The 25,485-nt window shown below is 49.2% G+C and overlaps 1 protein-coding gene across 1 annotated transcript in view; it reads right to left on the bottom strand.

The window, feature by feature from the left end:
• Positions 1 to 25,485, bottom strand: part of SCRIB (scribble planar cell polarity protein) — a gene marked incomplete at its 5' end in the record, with an annotated part of 116,547 nt that overhangs the window by 50,959 nt on the left and 40,103 nt on the right. Inside the window, 6 exons of the mRNA XM_082499318.1 lie at positions 2,364 to 2,474; positions 2,723 to 2,980; positions 9,015 to 9,095; positions 9,576 to 9,890; positions 12,957 to 13,034; positions 13,621 to 13,710. Of these exons, the coding sequence (XP_082355444.1) occupies positions 2,364 to 2,474; positions 2,723 to 2,980; positions 9,015 to 9,095; positions 9,576 to 9,890; positions 12,957 to 13,034; positions 13,621 to 13,710 (933 nt within the window). The remainder of the gene's footprint in view (positions 1 to 2,363; positions 2,475 to 2,722; positions 2,981 to 9,014; positions 9,096 to 9,575; positions 9,891 to 12,956; positions 13,035 to 13,620; positions 13,711 to 25,485) is intronic.

Raw genomic sequence — 25,485 nt, 5'->3', positions numbered from 1 at the left:
TAACTCAGGAAAGTTCCTAGAGACATTGTCGCATGTTCGTGGGCTCCACATGCAGGAAGAGACAAAACAAAACCAACAAAATTTTGGGCATCATCAGAAAGGGTACTGAGACTAAGACAGACACAATCACCCGCATCTCCAGGACTGTTCAGTTCTGTGCTCCCAAAAAGGCAGAGCAGAAGGGGACCCAGAAACAGCACTGACTGTGCAAGCACGACAGTGATATGCCACAAGATAAGGTCCCTAGCACCAGCCGGAGTATCCCTGGTGCTTTAGAGGAAGGATACAGCTTTCTTGGGCCACAGGGTGTGCCTGGGCCCTCTCTGTGAGGCTGGTGGTGGCCTCACCAGTGGAAGGTGCGCTCTGATCTAGGTGCCGAGCTGGCAGGTGAAGAAGCTACAGGATGAGATAAGCATACCGCATAGCGTCTGCGAAAATGAACAAGAGAGCAGCAGGCTCTTTGCAGAAACCCTGCAGAGAGGAGTCCAAATCCCATGTCGCAGGGCAGAAGGGTCAGCAAGGAGCTACGCTTAAACAAACAGCAGAGGCTCCCAAGCTGGGGAAGGCTGGGAGCTTGAGATTGCTGGCAACAGAGGGAAGAGTCCTTCTCTCTACTGACACGCAGATAAAAAACAGGTATAGTGCCTTGTAACAGATGAGGAGAAACAAACTACACAACAGGAGGCACTGGAGCCATCCAAAAATGAACCACATGTCAGTACCAACAAGAAGCATCAGGTGAAACCTACTGGAAACCACTTCTGCAAGGGACAGAGGCACACAGCGGTCAAACAGACTGGCTGTTTCAGGAGGCTTGTCGCCAGCCAGAGGCTTGGATCCCGTCTGCTGTGAAAGACAGCTAAGTCCGCAGCGTGCCCTTGCAAGAGTGGAGGGTGTAACCAGTGAGTTGAGGGAAGTGATCGTTCCCCAGTAACCAGTGCTAGTGACACTGCACCTGGAATACAAGACAGACACCAACAAACGGCAGCAGAGGGCCAAGAAGATGAACAGGGGTGTAGAGAATACATTATACAAAGAGAGGCAGAGAGACCTGGAGTTTTTCGTTCTTGAGAACAAAAAGCTAAAGGGGATGTTGCTGCTGTCTTCAACTACCCAACACAATGGTACAGAGAAAAGAGGCCAGGCTCTTCTCAAAGGCACGCAGCGGTATAAGGAGAGAGGCAAGGGATCCAAGTTGGAACAAGGAAAATTCTGACTAGATAATAGGAAGAAAACGTTCACCATAACAGTAGTTAAAACATTGGAAGAGGACCTCAGCCTCTGGCAACACTCAGAGATTGACTAGACAAGGCCCTCAGCAAGCTGATCTAGGCTGGCCCCGTGCTATCCATGGGATCTAATCACCTCTGCAGGTCCCTTCCAACCTGAATAATCCTGTGATGCCACATCTTGAGAAGGATGTAGTGGGGCTAGAGAAGGTCCAGAGAAAGGCAACTAAAATAAGGGGGGGACGGAGCAGCACCTTGCAAGGAGAAATGAAGGCCACGACTCTTGAGTTTGGAGAGAAGGCTGAGGAAAGAGAATTTACAACACTGAAGTGAAGTGAAGGAGGTTTACAACACTGAAGGTGGTAAATAAGCTGAATACAGGACTTCTGTTTACCAAACTGGCAATACAAGAATGTAGGAGCACTCAGTGCAACCAGTGGGACGTTGGCTTAGAGCAGATCAAATTGTGCTGCTTCAGGTGACAGTAATGATGTTCTAGGACTTGCAGCCATGGGTGTTAGAGGACACGGATTCAGCACGTCCAAGGGACATGAGACATGTGGATGCAGCAAGGGCTGGGCAGGGCTGTCCTCTCTAACGTCCCTAATCCAACAAGCGTGGATGTGCGGGACTGCGAAGGGATGAGCTGCAGCAAGTGGCTGGCTTGTGTGCTGTCTCTAAATAGCATCAGCGAATGCCACCACTGGAAAGAGAATGTTGGGTCGAAGGACACTGGCCTGAAGGCAGAAGAGCACTTGGTTTTTCCTTGCAGTTACACATTCATCCACTGATGCCTTCTGAGCAATGACTGGCTTTCGAAATGCCTACATCTTTCCAGGATTCATTAAAAGCTAACATAAGCTCAGCAATTTCGAAAGGTAATTTTCCACAAACAGGTCAGCATGAATTATACAGGTTTGCAGGTTTTTACATGCCATTTAGATTTCTACAACAGGAGCAGTATGTCTAGTATAAGCTAACTCTTTAGATATGCACACATCCCTCTCCCATCCCTTTTTTTTTTTAAATCTATACTGCACTTCACAGACTCTTGCACCAAAATCCTTCATCTTAACCCCAACAATTAAACAGCTGAGGAATGTCCACTGCTAGGCTGCTCACACAGGACTCTACCTTTGAAATGAAGACACCTGGTTCATGAATCCCAAATGGATGGCTTGAATGGTCGCTGCCTCCTACGATGCTGAGTCCCAGAGGACCACCTGCTTTTACAAGGTGAATTTCCTTGAGGGAACAAGAAGCAGAGTCAAAGGGAATACAGGATATCACATAAGGACCACAAACACTGAGTAACATGCAGTCAGGGATGTCTTGCACGACTGAACACAAGGTAAGCGCCACAGGACAAAGCGGCTCCCGGTTACTTCTCAACGCCCCAATAACACAGCAGGCCAGCCCTCATCAGACTACCAATTTTTCAAATGAAAAATACCCCAGATTACACTACCCCATATTCCAGCTGAGAGACTCACCTCAATGGGATATTGATCCTCCAGGCCTTTAGACAGATGGTTCCTCTGCAGTGATGGCGTCTCCTCCGGTGGGCTCTCCCCATGGCTGGGAGGCGGCGGTGGGGAGTGCATGCGCACTCGTGGCACGCCTGGTGAGTCTCCCTCGCTGAGCTGCTCTGCACCCTCTCTCTCTACCAGCAGCACGATGGTGGGGGAGGATGCGGTAAGCAGCGCTACTGCCTGATCATGCCTGGCTTCTGTCATGTCTACCCCATTGATCTAGAACAACCCGCAAACTCAGCGTCAGACCATCACCCAAGTACGCCCTGTCATTTTAAGCACTTAGCCAAGCACCCTAAGGGTCCCCATTTTGCAGAAACACCACCCCTTCTCAAAAGCCTGTTCCCCAAAGCACTTTGCAACTTACCCTACTCCGTTCTATTTGGCAAAGGGACACAGACACCTGCTCATTCCTGCCTGATCACAATCCTCTTTCTAGACAGCTTACCAGCCCCTCTCCCACCTTCCCTGTACACCTCCAAGCCCCAACAGCACCAGTGATGCTCCAGGGGACCATGAAGACCAAGCATGATGCTCCACCTCCTGTAGCACTACAAACCTAGCTGTCGCCCGGACTATGCTGTGGCTTACTCATTTCCAGGAGAGTACCTGTCACTCCTCGGCTTTGCAATCCAGCTCTCCTACTGGGTCACGACAAAAGAAGCACAAGAGGCTGCATTAAAGGAATGGGTCCAAAGATCTCAATAGGGGAAGAAGACAAAACAGCGATTCCCAGAAGTGATGCCACAGCACACTAATGAGCCATAGCATCATCTGCCTTTGCACAAGGCCATTCGCCCTTATCAATCACTCTCAAAGCCCAGAGACAGGCTCTGAAGAGCATGATCTGATGTGCAACAGGACCTGTCACTGGCCACCGGGCTGCTGCCTGCCCATGCTGGGCAAGGTCATGGCAGTCTGGGGATGATGTCAGTTTTAAGCCGTTAGAAGGGTACCCTAGGTACAAAAAGACTTGAAAGCACTGAGCGAGAGACTCCGCTAGTCCACAGTGACTGACTGGCTGACACAAAAGGAAAACTAGAATTATTTTGGACAAGGAAACATTATCCAATATGCTATGCCAAATAACTTCAAGAATACAACTACACTTGCTGTGTAACATCAGTGAAAGATATAATGCTTCAGACAAAGAGGTCTGAAATGTGCTTCCAGTACATACAGGGAAGCAGCAATATCATTCATACAAAGCATTGAAGAGAACTCATCTGAAAAACTGTATGGTATTCTCATCCTTCACATACAAAATAATTATCTAACATAAGTTAACAAGATGTGCAGAGAAAAGCTGCTACAACAGGCAGGGGAACAGAGAGCCTCTCCTACAAAATTAAGATTTAAAACAGCTTGCCTAGAAAACTCAAAGGACCAGAAAGGATGTGACTGCTCTCCATGAACATATGAGGGACATAATATTGAGAGGAGAGCTAAGCTAGAAGAACACTGCCAAAAGCATGAAACTCGCCATGAAAAAGCTGAAGCTGAAAATTAAAAGGTTTCCAGTCCCTAGGTTCTGGAAAAGCTTTCCAAACAACGAGGACACAAACACAACTCTCTAGTGAGACGTGTCCCTGCCCATGGCAGGGGGGTTGGAACTCGATGATCTTCAAGGTCCTTTCCAACCTAAACCATTCTATGATTCTATGATAACAGCTGTTAAGATGAAGTTTGATCAGCTTATAAAATGATAATGTGACTTTGTAACAGCCACAGCAACTGGATTTTGTAGCCCGATTCCTCACTGTCTGATTCCGAGAAATATTATAGTTACTCCCCAGCTCCTTCCAAGAAACCAGTTTCTGGACAGAGCTGACTGCACAGTCTGACACAGCTTTGTCCAGAACCTCCATAAACACCACTGCTGCCCTCACCCCACCTGCCCCATCCCATCCACAGCCAAGTGTGCTGCTCCCCTTACAACACGGGAGGAGAGAGGCAAGACAGCCCTGTGCTGTGTTGGACACAGACAGGGAGCTCTCAGCCCCATGACGTCTCCTCTACTCAGAGGATTGTCCCCAAACGGACACCTCGGGCAGCGACCACAGAGGAGGGACAGAAGGATGTGAAGGCATGCCAGCCCGCACACGTGTGCAGGAAGAGGAGGATGTAAAGGTACCTGGGTAACGGCTGTTGAGCATAGGAGACACGGCAATAAGCAGGAAAGATAATAAATTAAACACACAGGTGCGCAAACCCTAATGAAATGCAGATAACAGAGACAAGACTCAAGGCACACACGGATGGATCGTTAAAGGGACCACTCAAATGGTAACAAAGAAGTGAGACCAAAAACTTGGTAACCAGTATGCAGACGAAATTGAGATTACCATGGGTTATCAGAACAGCTCTCACAGGAAAGAGCAAACTTACTACAGGGAGTTTTAAGGGAGATTGTGGGAATGTGTGAAACTTATCATGGGATGTTGAGCGGAAGGATTACAGGTAGGAAAAGGCAGTGGCCAAGGAGGAGAGGGGAGGAACAAGCACGGGAAAATGGAGAGGGTGGAGAACAAAAGGGACCGATCACACGCAAGCAGGCTGCTGGTCAGTATGCTTGTCCGGCCAAGCCCTGTGCCTGATCACCACAGTCTGCTCTATCTTTTTATCAAACTCCATTTGTATTCCCTGTGCGAGTTTGCTCTTTATTCTGGGTAAGTACGCAAGACCTACTAGTAAAATTCAAGTTGGACTAGCCAGCAAGTAGGAATCCAAAATGTGGAAAGACCCAACAGCTGGCCCAGAAACTGGATCAAAGGCTCACGGTCTGACCAAAGAGCCTTGAAGAACCTGACGCTTGGGCCAGAGACTGACGAGACCTGCAAACATGAATATTCATGTCAGCTGAATAAGGGAGTATATGTGCATGTTCCACTAGCAAACCTTACACCCAATTAACCAGAGGGTAGGAACAGGGTTGTCTGTGTTGTTCATGACCTACCTACAAGGACTGTTTGTGTTTATGTGGGCATCTGTGAAGGTACTGTCCCCCTTCTTGTCTGTGTAAACCTGTGACCAGCCATGTCCGCAGTGTATTTCACCTTTGGAATCTGCACTTAGCCCTCCTGATGGCTGGAGCCAGGAATGGGGAAAAGTGGCAGCCTTGTGTCCAGTGGACCGGGAAGGGAGGATCTCCTTGGGTCCTCCCCTCTGCCAGATACACCAATTTTTAACAAAGGTGACATGCAGAAGAGACTTGGCCCTTAGGTTCTTATCTCCAGATCAGGGCCCAACGCATTCCACAGACAGACCTGCTGTAGCAGCACTCTTGACTTCGCACATTCCCCTCTGTTAATTTTTCTGCCACTGACAAGAAGATGAGAATAGTCAGACCAAAAGTATACAGTGGTACATCCCTGGAGTAGTGAACAGGGACACAGGAACTCCCCAAGTCAGCCCCTGATGGCATTTTACTCATTAACTTCTCCATTACCCGGCAACCATGATGCCTTCCCAGCTTTCAGACAGCTAGTTGTCAGCGGCCTTTATTGGTATGTCTCTGTGTAGCAAGAGAACAAGGGCAACCAGCACAGTTCAGCTACCCAACTGCCCAGAGGAAAGGAAGGAGTGTCATCTGTCCTTTCCCAGCTCCACACATTTTTCTGTGTGCCAGGGAGTTACGCTATTCTGGCAAATTTCTTAGTGATCAGACTACTCTCATCAGGACCCCCATGTGTCACCTGGTGCTATTATTGTCCTAAATCTCCCCCAGAATCAGTTTTCTTCAGCTACTCCCAATCCTATCCCAAAAAACTATCTGCCCTTAGCCACTGCTCCCAATCCTGCACCCTCCCTGCTAGACTCCCGTCCATTCAAACCATTCAAACTCTCCAACATCCCCCCTTGCAGCTCCCTGCCCCGTGTCTTCCACTACCAAAATGACTCTCAAGATGCCTGTGATGACTCTCAAGATGCACTCGAGTATGTCGAAAGCTGGAGAGTTAGTAGTCAATCACTGGTGAGTTTTGTGGGGTGTTAACTTTGAAGAGATCTAGGCTGGGCTCTTCAATCCGTGTACTCAAAGCTCCCTTAAGAAAGTAAAAGGAGCTACCCCAGTCCTTCCCCTGCAGAGGAAGTCCAGGACGATTTAGAGCACAGGGGAAGAGTATGAAGCTGTGCTGTATTTCTTTTCATAAGAAAACAAAAATTCTTTGGCAAAGTGAGAACTGAGGCATGACTAGGAGACCATGGCTTTGGAAATGGGCCTCTGCCTGCTGGACCTATGAAACTCTTCCCTAACGAGGGCCTCTGCCTTCCCCATGCAGATACAGGGGAACGCATGCAACCCGCACTGCACGTCCCAGGAATCAGCACATTCCGAAATGCTTTCCAATAAAAATGGGCAACCATTGCTTCAAAACAGTTGTGGTAAACAGGGAATTTACACAACACTATGCGGGTGCTGCTCTGAAGTGACAGACACTCTCTCAATGTCCAGTATCACTGGTCCAGGGCAGCCCCACAGCTCTAACCTGGCACCACATTTCAGCAGAGACGGAGCAAAACTCACACAGCTGCTCCTGCATCTCCTACAGCAAGCAGATATTCTTGAGGACAAATATCACCGAGAAGATATGAGAGGCCTCAGGATGTAACACTACCAGTACGTGGATATCATACTTGGCAGTGAACCCCACAGGCAGGAAAGGCAGAATGGCGACTGCTGCCGGGAGGGATGGCTGCTGAAGACAGTCAGACACTTGCTGGAGGGCACAGAAGTTATGTGAGTAGTCCAGACTAGGTAAGTGTTCTCCTGGAAGATAATAACGTGTTCCTGCTTTCATCATAACTGAGCACAAGATATGAGCTGCAGCTGATGCTCAGCACCAAACCTGTGACTGCACACACCTCAGCACAGGTAACATCCCTGAGAGCAGAGGACCACGCTCTCAAGCATGGATGTATTTCCCACCTACGCAATACCACTGTACTCGTCATTGCAGTGGGGTGTGTCAGAGGACTAACGACAGCAAGGCCTTCATCCACATTAAAATCTAACACAGGCCCTGAGTGCTGTAAGCCCTGAGCCCATATACTGCAGTCTGAAGACAATGCAAGCTATTACTAGGGAATCAGATCTGCTTTTCCTATGAAGCTGCCCACAGACATAAATAGAGCTGCTAATGGGGGTGGAGATGGGTTTGACTTTTGACTCCATTCAGAGATCTTGTGTTTCCTCCTTGCCACAGGTAGAGCAAATCAACACCACATGACAGGCTGCATGCCTGCAATTACGCCTCTCAGTCATGCCTCTGTACCAGCAGAGCATCAGAAGGTGAGCAAGCCCCAAATAATTCAGGCTACCTGGCAACAATCAGGGTCAGAGCTTGATTTTGGGAGGAGAGGGGAGCACTAGCAAGGAGGGAGAGATGCTATACCAGTTCAAGTCTCCTGCCAAGACACGAATGTCAGACCTGGGCCAGAGCTCCACTAAAATTTTGTGCCAGAGCAAATACAACACAGCCCCCAGCCTAGGGATAGAGCAGACAGAAGCCAGCACTGACAAGGCTGTATCAGTGTTTACTCACGCCAGCTCTGTGGTAACACGTGCTCTTACCACAACAGCTGGATCAGAAACCCACCACCAGCACCAGGATGCAGGAGCTTTCACTCGGAGGCAGCATGCGAGCTTGGGAAGAGGGTCAGGAGACTCAGCAGATTCTCCCCGCAGGAGGGGGAGCAAGTGACACGTTAGGCAGAAAGACTTGAGGTTAGAGGCAGCAGTGAGATCCATACCACTGGCACAAACAGGAGGGGAAACTGGGGCCAGAGTTTCAAACGAAAGCAGGGGAAAGCACTGCGGCGCACCCTGCCCAGCCCCACACCACCCCCAGGCAGCATCCCTCCGCTCTAGCCCACGCTGACCCCTGCCACCCCACTCTCTGCAGGGAGACAGTCAGCTGTGCCCCAAAGGGCTTCCCTCCCCACACCCAGTGCCCTCCAAGGCTGTCCCACCAGGCGCTGGAGGGACACCAGGCTAGGGCAGCGCTGTCATATCGTCTCTCCAGTACAGCCCGGACTGCCGCTCACACGCAGCGCCTGGGGAAAGGGGAGGCATTAACTGCACCCACTGCCAGTCACAGGCAGGGACAGAACCACCAAGATTAAATACTCTCCCAGAGGCTCAGGGGCTGAAAAAATGATCCCCAAAATCCAGCTTCAATGACAGAAAACCAGCCCCTGTACGAGGAAAGGCAAGGAGCTGAACCAGACCCCTTCCCTGCACACCCACACTCACCGAGATGACCCGATCTCCTACGTGCAGGATCCCGTCCCGATGGGCTGCACCACCCTCTGCAATCCGTGAGATAAAGATCCCCTGAAACACAGTCAGAAGGGTCAGAGCAGCCTGTGCTTCCCCTCACCAGGGCTTGGCTTTCCAGAATCGCTCCTGGACACCAGGCAGGTCTCAGCCCTTTCCCCTTGGCAGAGCCCTCCCCTGCCCTGGCGCTTCCCCTTTGTTCCTCACTCCACACAAACCCTCTTCTGCTTCCAGAGCCACCTGCAAAACCTCCAGCTGCAGCAAAGCCTTCATGTGGCTGAGAGCCCAGAGCACATGTCAAGAGGACAGCAGCAAGATTAAATGTCACCAGCAGGGATTGTGAGCCCCAGCCCCACCTACTTCTCTCCTTCCCCGACTTAAGAGTGGATTCTGGCTCTCAGAGACCACCTGGCCCCCAGCCCAGGGCCATGCCGCGCTGCTGCATACCCACGGGTGAGGAAGACCCCGCGCCATCCCCACAAGCAGTGCCGAGACTGGGGGATCAAGCACCTTCTTTCCCAGGGAATAATTACTGACCATGTCACCAGCCCGGTAGGGTGTGGAGCCTTTGCCACCAGCAATGCTGAAGCCCAGGCCCTTCTCGTTGCGCATGAGGCAGGTGGAGTATCTCTCGGTGGGAGGTGCCCCCTCGGGTCGCTCGGGGAAGCGTAGACCACCTCTCCTCTCACGAGGGCTGTAGTCATCCTCAGGGCGCAGCGGTGTGACAGTGATGGCGTTCTCCGGCTCCACCATCCGCTCCCGCAGAACTGTCATGGAGACGGAGCTTCCTGATCCACGCAGAGCTTCCACTGCCACGTGATGCTCCGCACAGTGCAGGGACACGCCGTTCACCTGGGGACAGACAGAACCAGGGACAGCCCTTACCTCAGTGGGTTCTTCCAGCAGCCTGCCCAGACAGCTCTGGCCTTAGCCACTGCTGCCCAGGGGCGCACAGCTCAGCCCCTGCAGAGCCGGGTCCACACCTCACGTGCTGCCCGCAGGTGAAGTACCGACCTCATGTGCTGCCCGCAGGGGAGCTCCCCTGCACTGGCACAGCACAGGAGGCTCCCACAGCACGTGCTGCCTGTCCCAGGCCAGGGCAGCCCCTGCCAAGTGCAGTAAAGGCCCTTTCAGAGGGATTTTACCCCCATGGGGAGCTCCAGCTCCCCCATCACCTGTACCATCCCTGCAGGCAACAATCTGCTGGACAGATAATCCTCACCCAGAACTACCTCCCCTAACAAATCTCAGTACAACACAGGTCACACAACTTCTTGTTCACCATTGAGGACATCTACCTCCTCAGACCCCAAAATACCCTTTCCCTCCCCTCCATGCAAAACCAGTACAGTACTTGCAGGGAGGACACCAGGTTCTGCAGCTCTCAGGGAAGCAACCTGATTCCCTCCACTCTCACTTCCCTGATTTCAGAAAAAAAAGTCCTACCACATCAGAAAACTCAAGAAATGCAAAGTGGGGACCCATGAAGCTGAAGAATCTTCATTTCATAGCAGTTACCGCATTTCATATTAACACACGCTTACAGGAAAAACTGTCCGGCTCTCAGCCAGAAAACTAGATGTTCAAATCTATTTCCTCCACTTCATGGCATTTAAGGTTTCTTCCCACATGGCCTTCATCACTGAGCAAAGCTCTGTATCCCTGCTCTAGAGGTGAAGAGGTGTTCCCTGCAATTCATAGCCGATGAGAACGGAATCCAAGTGTGATGTGCCTCAGCCACACATTACTGTGGACACAACACAGTCTTTCAGAAGGAATATGACAAATCTGAGTCATGTTGTGAGGGTACATCCACTTTTGCAGGAGGCATAAATGAATGGGCATCATGGGAAGTGAATTTTAAGTGAAAAAAAAAAATCTTTTCCCAAAGCTGTAGCTGAAGAGGGATCTACTTTACATTAAATAGTAGGGTGTTATGAATGTAACTGTTGGGAAAAGGAATAATCGTTTATCTCTCAACATTTTCAAGATCTGACTCCCTTTTGGAAGTCACTCTGCAGCAAAATGGGGCATGACCCATGCAACACAAGGATGCTTGGTGACACTTAAGGCCCTAAAACATCCAAGAGATCAGGCTAGGTCAAGTGCAGATTCTGATTCATGGAATTATCAAGACAATCCTATGATAACTGCAAAAGTGAACAAGGTAACTTCTGAAACTCCAGAATCAAGGTTTTCTCATGAAGCAATATAAAAAATTTTAATTACAGAACCATATAGAACGTTATTTGACCTCTACCACAGCCAATGCCAGGTAAGTGGTGAGAAAGACTGAACATCTACTTGGGCAAATGCCCAGGCCTCCGCTGCTGATGTGTAGGCTGCGGTGAGTAGGAGTGCATGAGATACCTGGAGACACCAGACCGCACAAACGCAGGCCAGCGCCCCAAATACAGACCACTTATTCCTCTGATCTCTGTCCAGCACTGTAGTGACATCCACTCCCTCCACAACACAATCAATCCTTCCTCAAGCGCATCTCAATCCTGTATGATTAATCGTGTTTTTAAATAACTTGAAGACAGGCAAGTTCTCTTTAATATCTTTATCAATGATCTGGATGAGGGGATCGAATGCACCCTCAGTAAGGTCGCAGACGACACTCAACTAGGGGGGCGTGTTGATCTGCTTGAGGGTAGATTGGCTCTGCAGAGGGATCTGGACAGGCTGGACAGATGGGCTGAGGCCAATGGTATGAGGTTCAACAAGGCCAAGTGTCGGGTCCTGCACTTGGGTCACAACAACCCCATGCAGCGCTACAGACTGGGGGCGGAGTGGCTCGAAAGCTGCCTGGCAGAAAAGGACCTGGGGGTGTTGGTGGACAGCCGGCTGAGCATGAGCCAGCAGTGTGCCCAGGCAGCCAAGAAGGCCAACACCATCCTGGCCTGCATCAGGAATAGTGTGGTGAGCCGGACTAGGGAAGTAATCATCCCCCTGTACTCGGCACTGGTGAGGCCTCACCTCGAGTACTGTGTTCAGTTTTGGGCCCCTCACTACAAGAAGGACATTGAGGTGTTGGAGCGTGTCCAGAGAAGGGCTACAAAGCTGGTGAAGGGTCTGGAGGACAAACCTTATGAGGAAGGACTGAGGGATCTGGGGTTGTTTAGCCTGGAGAAGAGGAGGCTGAGGGGAGACCTTATCACCCTCTACAACTACCTGAAAGGAGGTTTTAGAGAGATGGGAGCTGACCTCTTCTCCCTGGCGACAAGTGATAGGACAAGAGGAAACAGGTTCAAGTTATGTCAGGGCAGGTTTAGATTGGATATTAGGAAGCATTTTTTCACTGAAAGGGTTATCAAACATTGGAATAGGCTGCCCAGAGAGGTGGTGGATTCCCCATCCCTGGAGGTGTTTAAGAAAAGGGTAGATGAGGTGCTTAGGGACATGGTTTAGGAGTGGTGGTGTTTTTATCAGGGTAGGTTAACGGTTGGACTTGATGATCTTAAAGGTCCCTTCCAACCTCACTAATTCTATGATTCTATGATTCTAAGTAGAGCACATGGCTGGCTCCCTGGTTAAGGAGTTAGCCTACAAGGTCCGCTTCTGCCCCGCGCAGGAAAGCGGGTGTGCAGAGGCTGGCTGGTCGGTCAGCCTGCTGGGGATGGGGGCACACACTGCCGAGTACTTCTTCCCACCCGGGTCACACAACACTTCAGCGCTGGGGGAGAGTGAACGCAGGAGCAAATTCTGCACTTACAAAGCAGCAAAAGATTAACGGTAATGTAAATTAAACAATTAACTCTTTGAGCCAGGGGTTTTTGTTTTGCTCTTGCACAGCTCCTGATGCTTAATTTGTTCTACAAACTAATGTGATGCAAATAAATACCAACCCATACTTCTCCCTCCGCTCTCAAGTCATTAGAGACATTTACTTCTTCACAGTAGCTAGGCTCTTACCTCCAGAAGCTTGTCCCCAACACGCACGCCTGCACGAGCTGCAGGACCCTCTTCTGACACACGGGAAATAAAGATGCCCTGGAAACAAAACTACTTGTTAGAAGAGGTGGAGCCCACTCCTCAACTCTCTAAAGTGTAGCGAGACCACTCCACCCCATTCTACTTAAGGGAAAGGGGAAATCCCTCACCAATCCCGTACCCTGGACGTAGGGATGGGACAGCCACATCACCCCATTCAGGAGCTGGTAGAGAGGGGAAAGAAATCCCATAGCAGAGCTACCCCACAGGTGACAAAGGGTATGCTGCTTTAATCTTTTTCCAGTGGGATGAGAACACGATGCAGCTGATGCCACCGCGTGTGTGGAAGACAACACCATGCTCTTTGCCTTGTGAGTCCTCTATATCAGGACACAGATGGGAAGAACAGCTGTTCTGACGGCCGCTCTGGGGGGTCAGGAGCAGGAAGGAAAGAGGCGTTGTGCTCCAGGGGCAGGAGCCTGCTCAGCCCTGCCAACCTCCCGCGCCGGGCTGGGGCGAGGGCTGCTCCCACCCTGCTCTGAAAGCCCAGCCACACAGCTGACACCTACGGACCTCCAACCTCCCGCTACAGAGAACCAGTCCCTGAAAGCAGGTGCCTCAATAATTACTGAGTCAGGGGTCTTACCTCGTCGTCACCCTTATAGGGGGTGGAGCCCTTGCCCCCTGCGATGCTGATGCCCAGCCCCCCCGTCTGCCGCACGATAGTCAGCGTCAACTGGAAGCAGAACGGACACAGGTTACAGGACAGCGCAGACCGGGAGGGCACCCAATGCATCTTGAAGAGCAAGGGATGACTACTTAAAGAATAAGCACAAGAGTATAAATATATCTGCGTGCGTTTGTGTCAGCTGTGGTATCCATGCCTCAAAGGCACCAAAGTCACAGTACTTTTAAATAAACGAACCCTTTTTCACAGTCCTGCACCATACCTCAAGACCAAGAATCGGTTTGCCTGTAATGAACACATCAGAATGAGATGTCCACCACAAGTAAACTGAGCAGCAGTGGGATGGGACTGGGTAAAGAAACATCATAGCCCAGCTCTACCACATGGCTCCCTTTGGGGTGCAATTCCATACAACCTCTGGGAGATTAAGGGTCACCCCAACGTAGCGTGCAGTAACGAGAATGGCACCTCTCCCAGAACACCCTGGACAGACACGTGGCTTTGCTCTGCGGATGGAAATCAATGCCTGATTCCAGAAAAGCCATCTGCATTGCCCAGCTGGCTCCCTCCTCTTCTCCCCTCGGCACAAGTGGGCTCAGGAGTGTGGCTGTGCAATCCAGAAGTCTTCTCCTTCCTACCTCCCACCTCTACACCAAATTACACCCACTTCCCACAGCAAAGCTTTTGGTCAATCTTGAACCGGAATTACTTGTATTCAGACAGCAGCATAAACTGTTCCCGTGGCCCCAGTGATGAGACGGAAGACAGGGAGCATGTGGTAGGCTACAGGGAAAGGAATGGGGTGGACAGGACTCTCTCAGGGATCTGTCAGGGCCAAGGGCCGAGGAGCTGGTGAGGTAAGTGACAGAAATGTACACAGACTCCTGGAGAGAACCAGATTTGCTGTCCTCCAGATGTCACTTCTCTGGAAACAAAGTCCAGAACAGAGAGCGGCTGCTGCAGAGGTGTCTAGCTTCAACATCAGGTCCACTTGCCCTATGTTGGGCCAGGGTGTGGGCAGCGAAAGAAACAGGAGATTTGCTTTGCTTAACCCCCCCTTCAGATCCTCCTTCACTTTCTAGGATGACTGAAGCAACAACCTGTGGGACTTCACATTCTTCCAAGTTTAAACTTAGTTTAAACTAAATTTAAAACAAACCCAAAAAAACACCACAGGAAATGCAGAACTAAAATGAGGTTCCGTGCCACGTCCTTCAGTGCCCAGTCAACAGCGTAGCAGAAAGCTGCTGGGATCCTCACAAGGAAACCCCTGATCCTAAAGAGACGGTAATTACATCGGCCCTGGTGCAAGACCTAAAGACTGAGTATAATCGAGGTATTGAAAGGTGAGGATTATTCGGGTGAGACAGAGCAGTGTGGTAGTCATGAGAGAGCATTGCATGCCATTGATAGCACACCTTAAAACCAGTTAAAGACCAGACTAACACTTCCTGTGTGAAGAAGTCTATTAGGGTCTAACTACAAATAGCACTTTTTTTTTCTTCCAGTCACGCTCTAAAAACTTGTATCTATATTCAACACAAAAACTTGTAAAGATGATGGGAAGCCAGGTCTCCAGACAAGGACTAAAGAGTATTCTAATAACAGGATCCAGGTATTACCAAGTAAGACAGCTGATGGGTTTGCTCAGTGCCTGAATCAATAGGACAGGATTGCTATTTTTGACAATGAACGAGGACTATGCAATGTCACTGGTTACGGAAAGTCACAGTCAGTTGCACAGTAAGTTGATTGTGTAAACTAACTGAAAGAGAAACAACAAAACCCATGGATTTCACAAATTGGTAGAAACCAGACTGAAAATATGGGGAAATCTGCCAGAAAAGTCAACTGAATTGAGGGTTAATAACCTTATGTCTATCAACATACACTGAAAAAGCAAAACACCAGGGAGGAACCAGACCTAATTAAAGACACTGCTAGAACAACAGCAAATGGGCTTGAATTCGACATAAATATATCGAGGCTGGAAAGAAGATTTCGAACTCCCAAAGCAAATTACTTTTCCCATAAAGACAGTGTGGTAAAAAACCCAACAAGGAAATGTTTGTTTGAGGTCTACGAAAAGAATAATTGACACGAATATGAACTTGAGAAAGAAGGAACTGGATCCAGTAGCCTATCATGGCCTTTCAGTTTTATATTCAATATTTCACCTTACAGCCCAGGCACTGCTTTTTGCACTAAACCAGTAAGTTATTTCTTCCCAAAAGCACACCTGTCCTAAGGCTGCTTCAGGGCTGCCTCAACTTCCACGATGCCTGACACTCTGGACACCCAGCAAAGAGCTGCCCGAGGAGCAGGGACAGCACGGCTTCCACCCCGGCCCCGGCAATCACTCCTGCCAGTGACTGTCCCGGGTATTTTCCTCTTCTGGCATTTTTTCCCCTAGAACCAGGGATCCACCCGCCGCCCAACAATAGCTCATCTCAGCTGTAACAACTGATCTGCAATATTCCCCACCCAGAAACAGGCAGCTCGGCCAAGCCTGGCTCCCTCCTTCGCAGAAAGAGCAAACCTTCAGTAAAGGGGCAACACATCCAGAGTTCCGCCCTAGTTCCTCCCAGGCAGACAAGCTCCCGTGCCTTCAAGAGAGGGGTACTCACTCTGTAGAAAAGTGCTGCTGGGGAAGGAGAAAAGTGGGAAAATTGGAAATGCTGCCCCTTCAGCCTAGAGTTGTCATCTCCCTGAACTCCCACTGGAGAGCAGGGGGAAACCCATTTCCCATGGATGGCACTGAAGCAGAAGCCAAGGAAGCGGTTCTATCCCCCTCTCCTCTACGCTGCTCAGTCCCACGGGTGTTTCTGCCTGTATGTCTCTGGGGAACACAGTCAAACAAGGACCAATTCCATCTCAACCTGCTATCTTTCAACAGATTCACTTGATCCTGCGATATATTCCAACTTGCAGTGAGTAAAAGTATATCATTCTGGAGAAACCTCAAGTCTTGCACACATGGCCAGGCTTGCTTTTCAGCAGCAGCCAGGGATGCCCAAGTATTGCCCGGCAGACCTGAAACAGCGCTCAGTGCTGTGCCTTGCAAATGCTAAGGAGTTTTGCAACGTGCCCTTGGCAGGGGTGCAGCAGACACAGAGGCAGCAAACCAGACACTCAGAGGATTCAACTGCCAAAGCACAGATCTGTTGTGCTTCAGAACCTGCTAAAGGCCACGCTGTTCCTCCAGACATACCCACGGGAGTGGGGGTTTAAAGGCTTTATTTCCAGAATGCAAATTTCTGCACGCACAGGCATCTTTTTATAACTTCCTATACATCTGGAGGCTTATAAGTGTGTAATCCCCTACACTTACATTGCTTGAAACTTTAAATGAGACTGGATTGTCAACAATGACACAGAAAATGCAAACACGCGATAAATACTTCTGATTTGTATTTGGACAGAAGCATGATGACATACACGCATCACGTGAAGGTGGTGAATCACACTTCACTCCAACAGCAGCTGAAGAATCTGTTTAATATCATCAATTAGCAATAACCATTTTAAAAGTCAAAACGACTGGGCAACTTGTACCCAAGAGTCCTGAGAGAGACTGACTGAGATCTCGGATATGCTTATAGAGCATTTATAAAATACTGGAATCTTGAAACCCTGAAATAGCATTTACATTGTGCTGTTTGACAGAGAGATTACACAGGATGATGCCTGTAACTATCAGCTCGTCATCCAAACACCACCTCCAAAAAAGTAACTGAAGACCACGCATGCCTCTTACCAGGCACACAGAAACAGCTGTTTCTCTCAAAAAACAAACACAGCTCTATTTCATTCTCTGACAAGACTCCAAACTTGGCTGATAAAGTAATAGTAACGATCTAATAAGCAGACTTTTGCAAACCATGAAACTTGTTATCACAAGACACTCTTATTGACACTGCACTGCTGGGTTTAGGTGTGTGTTCTACCAGCTAAGAACCACCAGAGGCCAAGCACTGGTCATCCGTGAAGATCGAAGAAGTGGGGTTCTGCCGGGGACTGCGTCAGGCCTGATCTTATTCCAAATCACTGACAGTAAAAGCGTTAATAGTCCCATGTGAGGGGAGGCTGAGAGCCTTCAAATAGGGGAGGGGGAGACATCTTTTTATCTTTTCATGCCATTCATAACTTTATAGGAAATTATTATTCCATGTTTGTAAAAACAAAGGAATTGGGGATACCTAATGAAATTTCAGCAGCAGGCTTAAAAAATGCTTTTGAATATAAAGCACAAGTAAATTACATACTTTATTACCACTACATACTGTGGAACTAAAACGTATAAAAGGGATTGGAGAGATGAGACAACATCATAGACAGCAGCTCCACTGTGTCTACTGCAATGGATGAACAGTCCAGAAATCCTAAACTACAGATCACAAGGACCTGGGAAAATACCGGTGAAATATAACCACGTCTCCCTAAGGTCTGTGCTTCCCAATCCTTGAAGAAAGTCCCTCACACCCACCGTCAGAGACATCTTTACGCAGACAGCACATTCAACCGTGTGTCCTTTTTCCGGGAACACCTCAACAAGAGAGGGGTACTCACATAGCACACGAATGTAAGAAATGCACAGCTCAGGAGTCAGCGGCACTGACTCACCAGGTAAGATTAGAAGAGCTAAATCTGTCTGGCTTCATTGAGCAATAACTCACGAGGACAAGGGGACAGGCTGAAAATATCAGTGACCAAATGGAAGGTGGGAGATTACTGCATGAGCTGTTGAGAACTAAATTAAAAATGAGCAATGGAAAAAGGAACGTGAAGGAAAGATCCTGCCCTGGCAGAGGAGCAGCCTGCGGGGTACGAGCTGCCGCTTTTCTGGCTCTGATGCCACTTCCTCCATTCAGAGGGCTTTTTAGTTACCAAGGGAATGGGTACTTGCAGGGCAGAGATGGTAGGGTACGGATCAGAACAGTCAACCACTTTACTGCCTTGTTACTGAACACCTCTCTGCCCCAGCCAGCACTAACCACAGAGAGCGCCAAATACGAGAAGTTTGCTGGCCCCAGTGATGGAGAGCACCAGTAAGAGCAGACAGGATGGGCCACCTGCAAAGGTAAATGCTCAGAAGCAGTCCCGCAGACCCCCTTCCCCAAAGAGACACCAAACCAGTGAACAACATTTTATTAAGGGAGGATGAAGAAAGGATGCATTTTTTTTAAATATTAAATATGATGACTGTGGCTATCATATAGAAATGAATCACCTATCATGGTATATATGAGTGTCTATATAGAGATATAATTTCATCTTGATATAAGAAAAAAATGTTTACAGCGAGAACAATCATTCACTGGAACAGCCTCTCTAGTGATGTGGCAGGGACAGGGTGCTCGATAATCTCACCTAGGCTCGCTTTCATGGAATCACCCAATGGTTTGCATTGAAAGGACCTTAAAGGCCATCGAGTCCACCCCTGCCCTGGGCAGGGCCACCTCCCCCCAGCCCAGGTCGCTCCCAGCCCCGTCCAACCCGGCCTTGAACACCCCCAGGGATGGGGCAGCCACAGCTTCTCGGGGCACCCTGCGCCAGGGGCTCAGCGCCCGCACAGCCCACAAGTTCTTCCTCACATCTCCTCTCAGTCTCCCCTCTGTCAGCGTCAAACCGCTCCCCCTCGTCCCACGGCTGCCCCCCCTGACCCAGAGTCCCTCCCCAGCTCTCCCGGAGCCCCTTTAGGCACTGGAAGGGGCTCGCAGGTCTGCACGGAGCCTTCTCTTCTCCAGGCTGACCCCCCACCTCTCCCAGCCCGTCCTCCCAGCAGAGGGGCTCCAGCCCTCCCAGCATCTCGGGGGCCTCCTCTGGCCCTGCTCCAGCAGGTCCATGTCCTTCTGATGCTGGGACCCCCCGAGCTGGAGGCAGCACTGCGGGGGGGTCTCCCCAGAGCAGAGCTCAGCAGAGGGACACAACCCCCCCCTGGCCCTGCTGGCCACGCTGCTGGGGATGCAGCCCGGGATGCCGGGGGCTCGCTGGGCTGGCAGCGCACATTGCCGGCTCCTGGCCAGCTTTCCCCCCCCAGCCCCCCCGAGCCCTTCTCCTTGGGGCTGCTCTCCATCCCTCCATCCCCAGCCTGTGCTGGGAGCGGGGGCTGCCCCCACCCCGGAGCAGGACTCTGCGCTTGGCCTGGCTCAGCCCCGGGAGCTTCGCACGGGGCCACCTCTCAGCCTGCCCAGGTCCCTCCCCTCAACCTTTCCCACAAAAGGTTGGACTTTTTCAGGTCCCTTCCAACCTGGGCTGTTTTATGATTCTACGATCAGTTCTTTCATTAATGAGTTCCAGAAATAGGGATTTTTGTGTGGTAAAATCATTGGTATAGTCATTAAAATTGACCACAGAATTTCACTTAGAAACTTAGCCCATCATTTAAAAGACTGAAGGGAACGAAGAATTTGCAACTCTTCTAAAATCTGTTTCAATGGCTACGCTCACATTAAGAATTGTCCATCATTTCCACTTTGTGCTGTTAAGGGCAGACAGCACAGTAGGAGAGCGTTTGTCCAAAGCGACAATGAGATAAACGGAAAATTCTTGCACTAAACCTGGCATCACTTATTAGGTACCAACAGTTTGGAGGACAAAACTCACTAAGGATCTCAACACTGAATGCAGGAACAAGAGCTAGGTAGCTAAAGAGAATGAACTAAATCAATAAACAGAACCTATCGCATTTGAAGTGGAAGAAAAACTGTGGAATTTAGTGAAGTCTGAATAAACTCTGTCATGTTATCCACCGTCAAAAAAACTGAATTCAACTAGAACAGGTGAATGAAAAGGCAGTGTGAAAGACAAGGAATGGAAATCTATCTTACAAGAGAACATTAGAAGAATTTGATTTCTTTAATCTAGCTAAATGAAGGCTAGCAGGAGTTGTGACTGATGCCCATAAAAATATACCAAGGACAAACAGATAAAGGGTCAGGTAGGAGGAAAGAGATTTTTCAAGATAAAATATAATGAAAACAATGAATTAACAAATGCAAGTTCAGCTTGAAAGTTTCTAATGATTCAAGAAATAGAAATCTGGAGAAGTTTTTTGTTTCTCCCAGTAGGAGGAACCTGAGTGTGTGCACACACGTCAAGTAACAGGAGGAAACAATCTATATTTAATAAAAAGTTTGACTACTTATGAAATAGAGTCTGGTATCCGGTTGCTAGTGACAGTAGGAGACTTGACTTAAGGATTTCTTCCAAATAGTCTGTTATCTTTTGTCATAAATTTATAGCTTGTTGCTCCTGAACTGAGCTCAGTGCTTTTTTTGGCTAAAGCGTATCTTCCAGAAACGGCAATCTATCCCAGTCTTGCCTCGTTTCAGTTCCCGATCCAAGCTGGAGATTGTCTTCCATCACAAGGTCTCGAAACTATTCTAGGAGGTATCTTTCTCCTCTATTGACATAGTCAGAAAATACTACTGAGTTTGCAAGCAGGGAGCAGTTTTTAAAGGCATGCAAATGCTTAAGCCCCATTAATTTCTACAGGGGTTATTTTAGTGCCTGTATTTTTCATTCTAAGCAGTGAGACACATATCCGCTATATACATTGCGTTTTCCTATTTCAAAAGTGAAAATTCACAATGGAGTGTTTTGTTTAAACACGGAGTCTTCTTTCTCTCTGTTAACAACTCTTCTATTGCTTTCTGCTCTTTCTATTTGAGAAAGCAAACCAGATGATTGTGCCACACTCTTAGAGCAGGAAAAGGAAACTCTGCAGAGTTCTGCATTTGTGTGAGAAATCACTCCACGGTTCGCTACCTGGTCCTCAAGAAAGCTCCAGGTCAGACAAGATTTGCAGTTGACAAGATTTGCAGTTGACACAGAGTGATATATTATGATGAATAAGCAGCAATCACACAAGTAGTATCTGTCACTTTGTTGGTGAATCGTATTCAAACTGTGCCTTAGTAGACCTAAATGCAAAGTTGTAATCTCTTGTAGATGTACAATCCCCACCTCCAAACCGTTGGAGGGCCGCAGCGTAAGGGCCCCTCAACCCAGTAGGAAAACATCATAAAACATTCCTGTGGCAATAAATTAAAAGCCAGACAAATTCAAACAGAAAATATGGCATATTTTTCCTTGCTCAATGGGAACTTCAGTCATTTAAAAAATTAAATGACAGAAAGCAGAGTGCTGTCTCCTCATAACTTCGAGAGGACTCTGCTCTGACAGAAGGCATATTCCAGTCAAGCCAGCTGAGCAAACACCGGTGACGTGACCTTTATTGCATTATACGAGAGGTTTATTAATCTTTTCAGGGTTTAAAATTCACAGGTCACATTGTGAGAAAATCAAATTTGCTACATAAGAATTGCAAGCCTGACAATGTGCTGACGAGCACACGGGCTCACCCAGCAAACAATAAAACCAGACCAAGGCGCAGAGGTCCCAGTGTGAAGGCAGCATTGCTGCAGCGTCACTGGGATGGAGAGGACTGCTCACCACGGCAGGGCGTCCCGGTGCTGCGCACGAAGTGGGACCTTTTCTCAGCTGAACCCCCTTACCATGGGGTGCTTCAGGACCAAGCTGCGCTGGCACGGTCTGCCTCTGGCAAACAGTAATTGTGGTGGCAAGCGTGAGGCCTGCATTCAAGCACGAATAGTAATTTTTCTGAGCAATTTCCTCAGGACAAGAGTCCTTTAAGGAGAAGACCTGACTGGCTTCTGACTGCAGGGCACCTGTATTTTCAGGTGCTCTGCAGAAGACGGGTTCAGCCCGGGCAAACACAGAAGGACGACATCAGCCTCTACAGCAGACAAAGAAGCACCGGTCACTTTAACAGAATTTAGGACCCTTTTTCCGCTATTATCTTCAATCTGCAAAGCAGCTCTTTCTGGACTATTTCTTCAAGAGTTATCTGAAAACAAACAGACTTCAGGTGCAACCTCGTGCCTTCACAAAGCACCTCGATACCACCTCGATACGCGTCTTCTCCTCCAAAAGCCTCCCTACAACCCAGATACAGCCATTTCTGCAGTGCCAAGGGAGACTGAGACAAAACATTGGGAACAGCATCAGCAGTGGAATCCAGATGCCTGCTATCAGATACCACCTGCTTTAACAAAATTATTTCTTTCACTTTAAGAGTCCCATTGGCACTAACAGCTAAAGGAGCTCTGGAAGTGCCAGCAGCACACAAAGCGCCGGGCTCCCTACACCCTGATGCCGGGGTGCTGACAGAAGTTAGGCATATGTCTCCAGCTCTACTCTGGCAAGGTTAGTCTTCGGCTCAGGATTACGGTTTAGACTAAAAGAACACACAATCAGTAGTTCCTTCTCTCTAAGAGCTGTATAAAATTATACAAGGAATGTGATAGCAACATTATGAACTTAAACTGTGCAGCAGGCTCTCTGCTCTGCAATGGTCTTGCTCCGTGTATCAGCCCATTGGTTTAGCTATAACAGGCTCTTCTCGAGGACATGAAATCATCCCTGGAAACAGCAGGCAGATGCTATTTCTGGGATCGGTCTCTTCCCCGGCTATTCTCTACTCAGATGCTAAGTAGTCATAGAATCATAGAATCAGTGAGGTTGGAAGGGACCTTTAAGATCATCAAGTCCAACCTTGACTAGTCCAACCTAGTCTTTAAGGGCCTGAGTATTTTTCCTGTTGTCCTCCGCCTATTAACAGAGAGGCACGTGCTTTTCCCAGCCGATGAGAGGGAAGATGGCAGGGGCACTCCTCCGAGCATGAGCGAGGTGTCCCAACCGCGCAGTCCCGAGTCCAGGTCTCGCTGAGAGCACTCTCAGCCCTGAGTCCCACAGTTTGCTGTCACTGATGTTTCTGGAGACTGAATCTTCCACAGGAGCTGCAGTCCTGGTAGGTGCCCACATGATCACAGTATCACAGTATGCTAGGGATTGGAAGGGACCTCAAAAGATCATCTAGTCCAATCCCCCTGTCGGAGCAGGAACACCTAGATGAGGTTGCACAGGAAGGCGTCCAGGTGAGTTTTGAATGTCTCCAGAGAAGGAGACTCCACAACCTCCCTGGGCAGCCTGTTCCAGTGCTCTGTCACCCTCACTGAGAAGAAGTTTCTTCTCAAATTTAAGTGGAACCTCTTGTGTTCCAGCTTGAATCCATTACCCCTTGTCCTATCATTGGTTGCTACTGAGAAGAGCCTGGCTCCATCCTCATGACATTCCCCCTTTATATATTTATAAACGCTAATAAGATCACCCTTCAGTCTCCTCTTCTCCAAACTAAAGAGACCCAGCTCCCTCAGTCTTTCCTCATAAGGGAGATGCTCCACTCCCTTAATCATCTTAGTTGCCCTATGATTCCACTATAATGACAGAGTATCACTGACTGGAGAGGTCAGCAGCCATCCACTGAGCTGAGCACTCCACCAGAGCTGTAGGACATCAACTGCTTCCCAAAGCTGGTCGGCTCTGGGGCGACTCCACCGATCTGGTGGATCTCTAAGCATGCGTCTCCTTGGGAACTGCACTACCACCTACAGCGAGGGAACAGATCTGCACAAAGGAGACTGCACTGCAGGGACACCAGAGCGAACGTGGGGCCTCTAACCAGCTACCTTCTCCAGCCACCACAGAGATGCTCTACGCGCTTCCACCAGACACAGGTGGAGCATGGGCAGGAGCCACGGAAGAGGCAGGCAGACTGTTTCCTGACACAAGGCTGAGGTTTCCTGGGCCACTGCACCTTGAGGAGCAAGACGACTCTGCAAATGGACCATGACATCTAACAGCTGGAAAGACGGACCAAGAGCAGTGATTTCCCAAATGAGGGACCAGGAAGCACCTGACTATACTCAGTTTTATCTCTGAGCAACAGAAAAGCTATGCAAAAGAGAAACGCAAGAAATATGGATGTGTTTTTCAGTGATCTAGAGCTAAGATGGACAAATCTTCAGGACACACTAACAGTGGACCACATCTGAGCCGGCCCACGTTTTGCCTGAAGTGGAAAGGATTTGTCCTCTCCCTCCCAGAAAGTCTTACTCCAAAACCAAGAAAGAAAAGCCTCCATTTCACAAAGAGCCAAGTTCACAGAGACAATCAGGCCAGCACTCGTGTAATACATGGGTCTGGTACCACTGTACTCTCCTAAGGGAAGAAACCTTCATGCAAGCCCTTAGTACGGAAAATGGTGTCTGCCTCTTGCCAGCGGCAGCAGCACTCTGCTTCCAGCAGCTCCTAGGAAGCACTGCCTGCAGAAAGCCCAAAGGATCAGGCAAGCCTCCTGGAAACTTGGAAACAAATTCAGGAAGTTAATCGTAGTCAGAGGACGAGCTAAGGCAGCAAGACACAGGACTTTAACCTTTGGCACAGAACACCACGCACGTGCCAGGGGCTTCATGGACCCTCTAGTGCCACCTGCCCTGTTCTGACATCCCCCAGTGCTGCATGGGGAGACTTGAGGGCATTCTGTAGGGGGGGGCTGCATGAGATGCATGAATCATTAGCTCCAGTCCACCTTCCTTGTGCAACGGCAGTGTCGTGAGTTAGATCCTCCCCCTCTCCCAAAGGGTCATACACAGCACCCAGCAGATTCCCGAGGCCTCCACCCCTTCAGGGCTATCCACCACTCCCAGAAGTATGCATTTATTTCCTTCCACCTTCTCTTTCCTCAGTGTACAGCAAATAGGAACTGAACTTTCCACCTCAGCCCCCTTTGGTTTTTTTACACTTCTTCCATCTCACTCCTGATCTGCAGCAGCCATTCTCACCTCGGGTATGGAAAAGTAGGGAAAGGAGGTGAAAGCAGGGGAGGAAACAATCATTGTGTGTTTGTGATCAGTCAGGTCCAGAAGCCACTTGACCCAGAGAGATCAGTTTCCCCTA

The sequence above is a fragment of the Vanellus vanellus genome (genome assembly GCF_965231255.1).
Source record: "Vanellus vanellus genome assembly, chromosome: 2".
Lineage (NCBI taxonomy): Eukaryota > Metazoa > Chordata > Aves > Charadriiformes > Charadriidae > Vanellus > Vanellus vanellus.
Note: the sequence above shows the minus strand (reverse complement) of the source record. Positions and strands in the feature narration are given on the sequence as shown.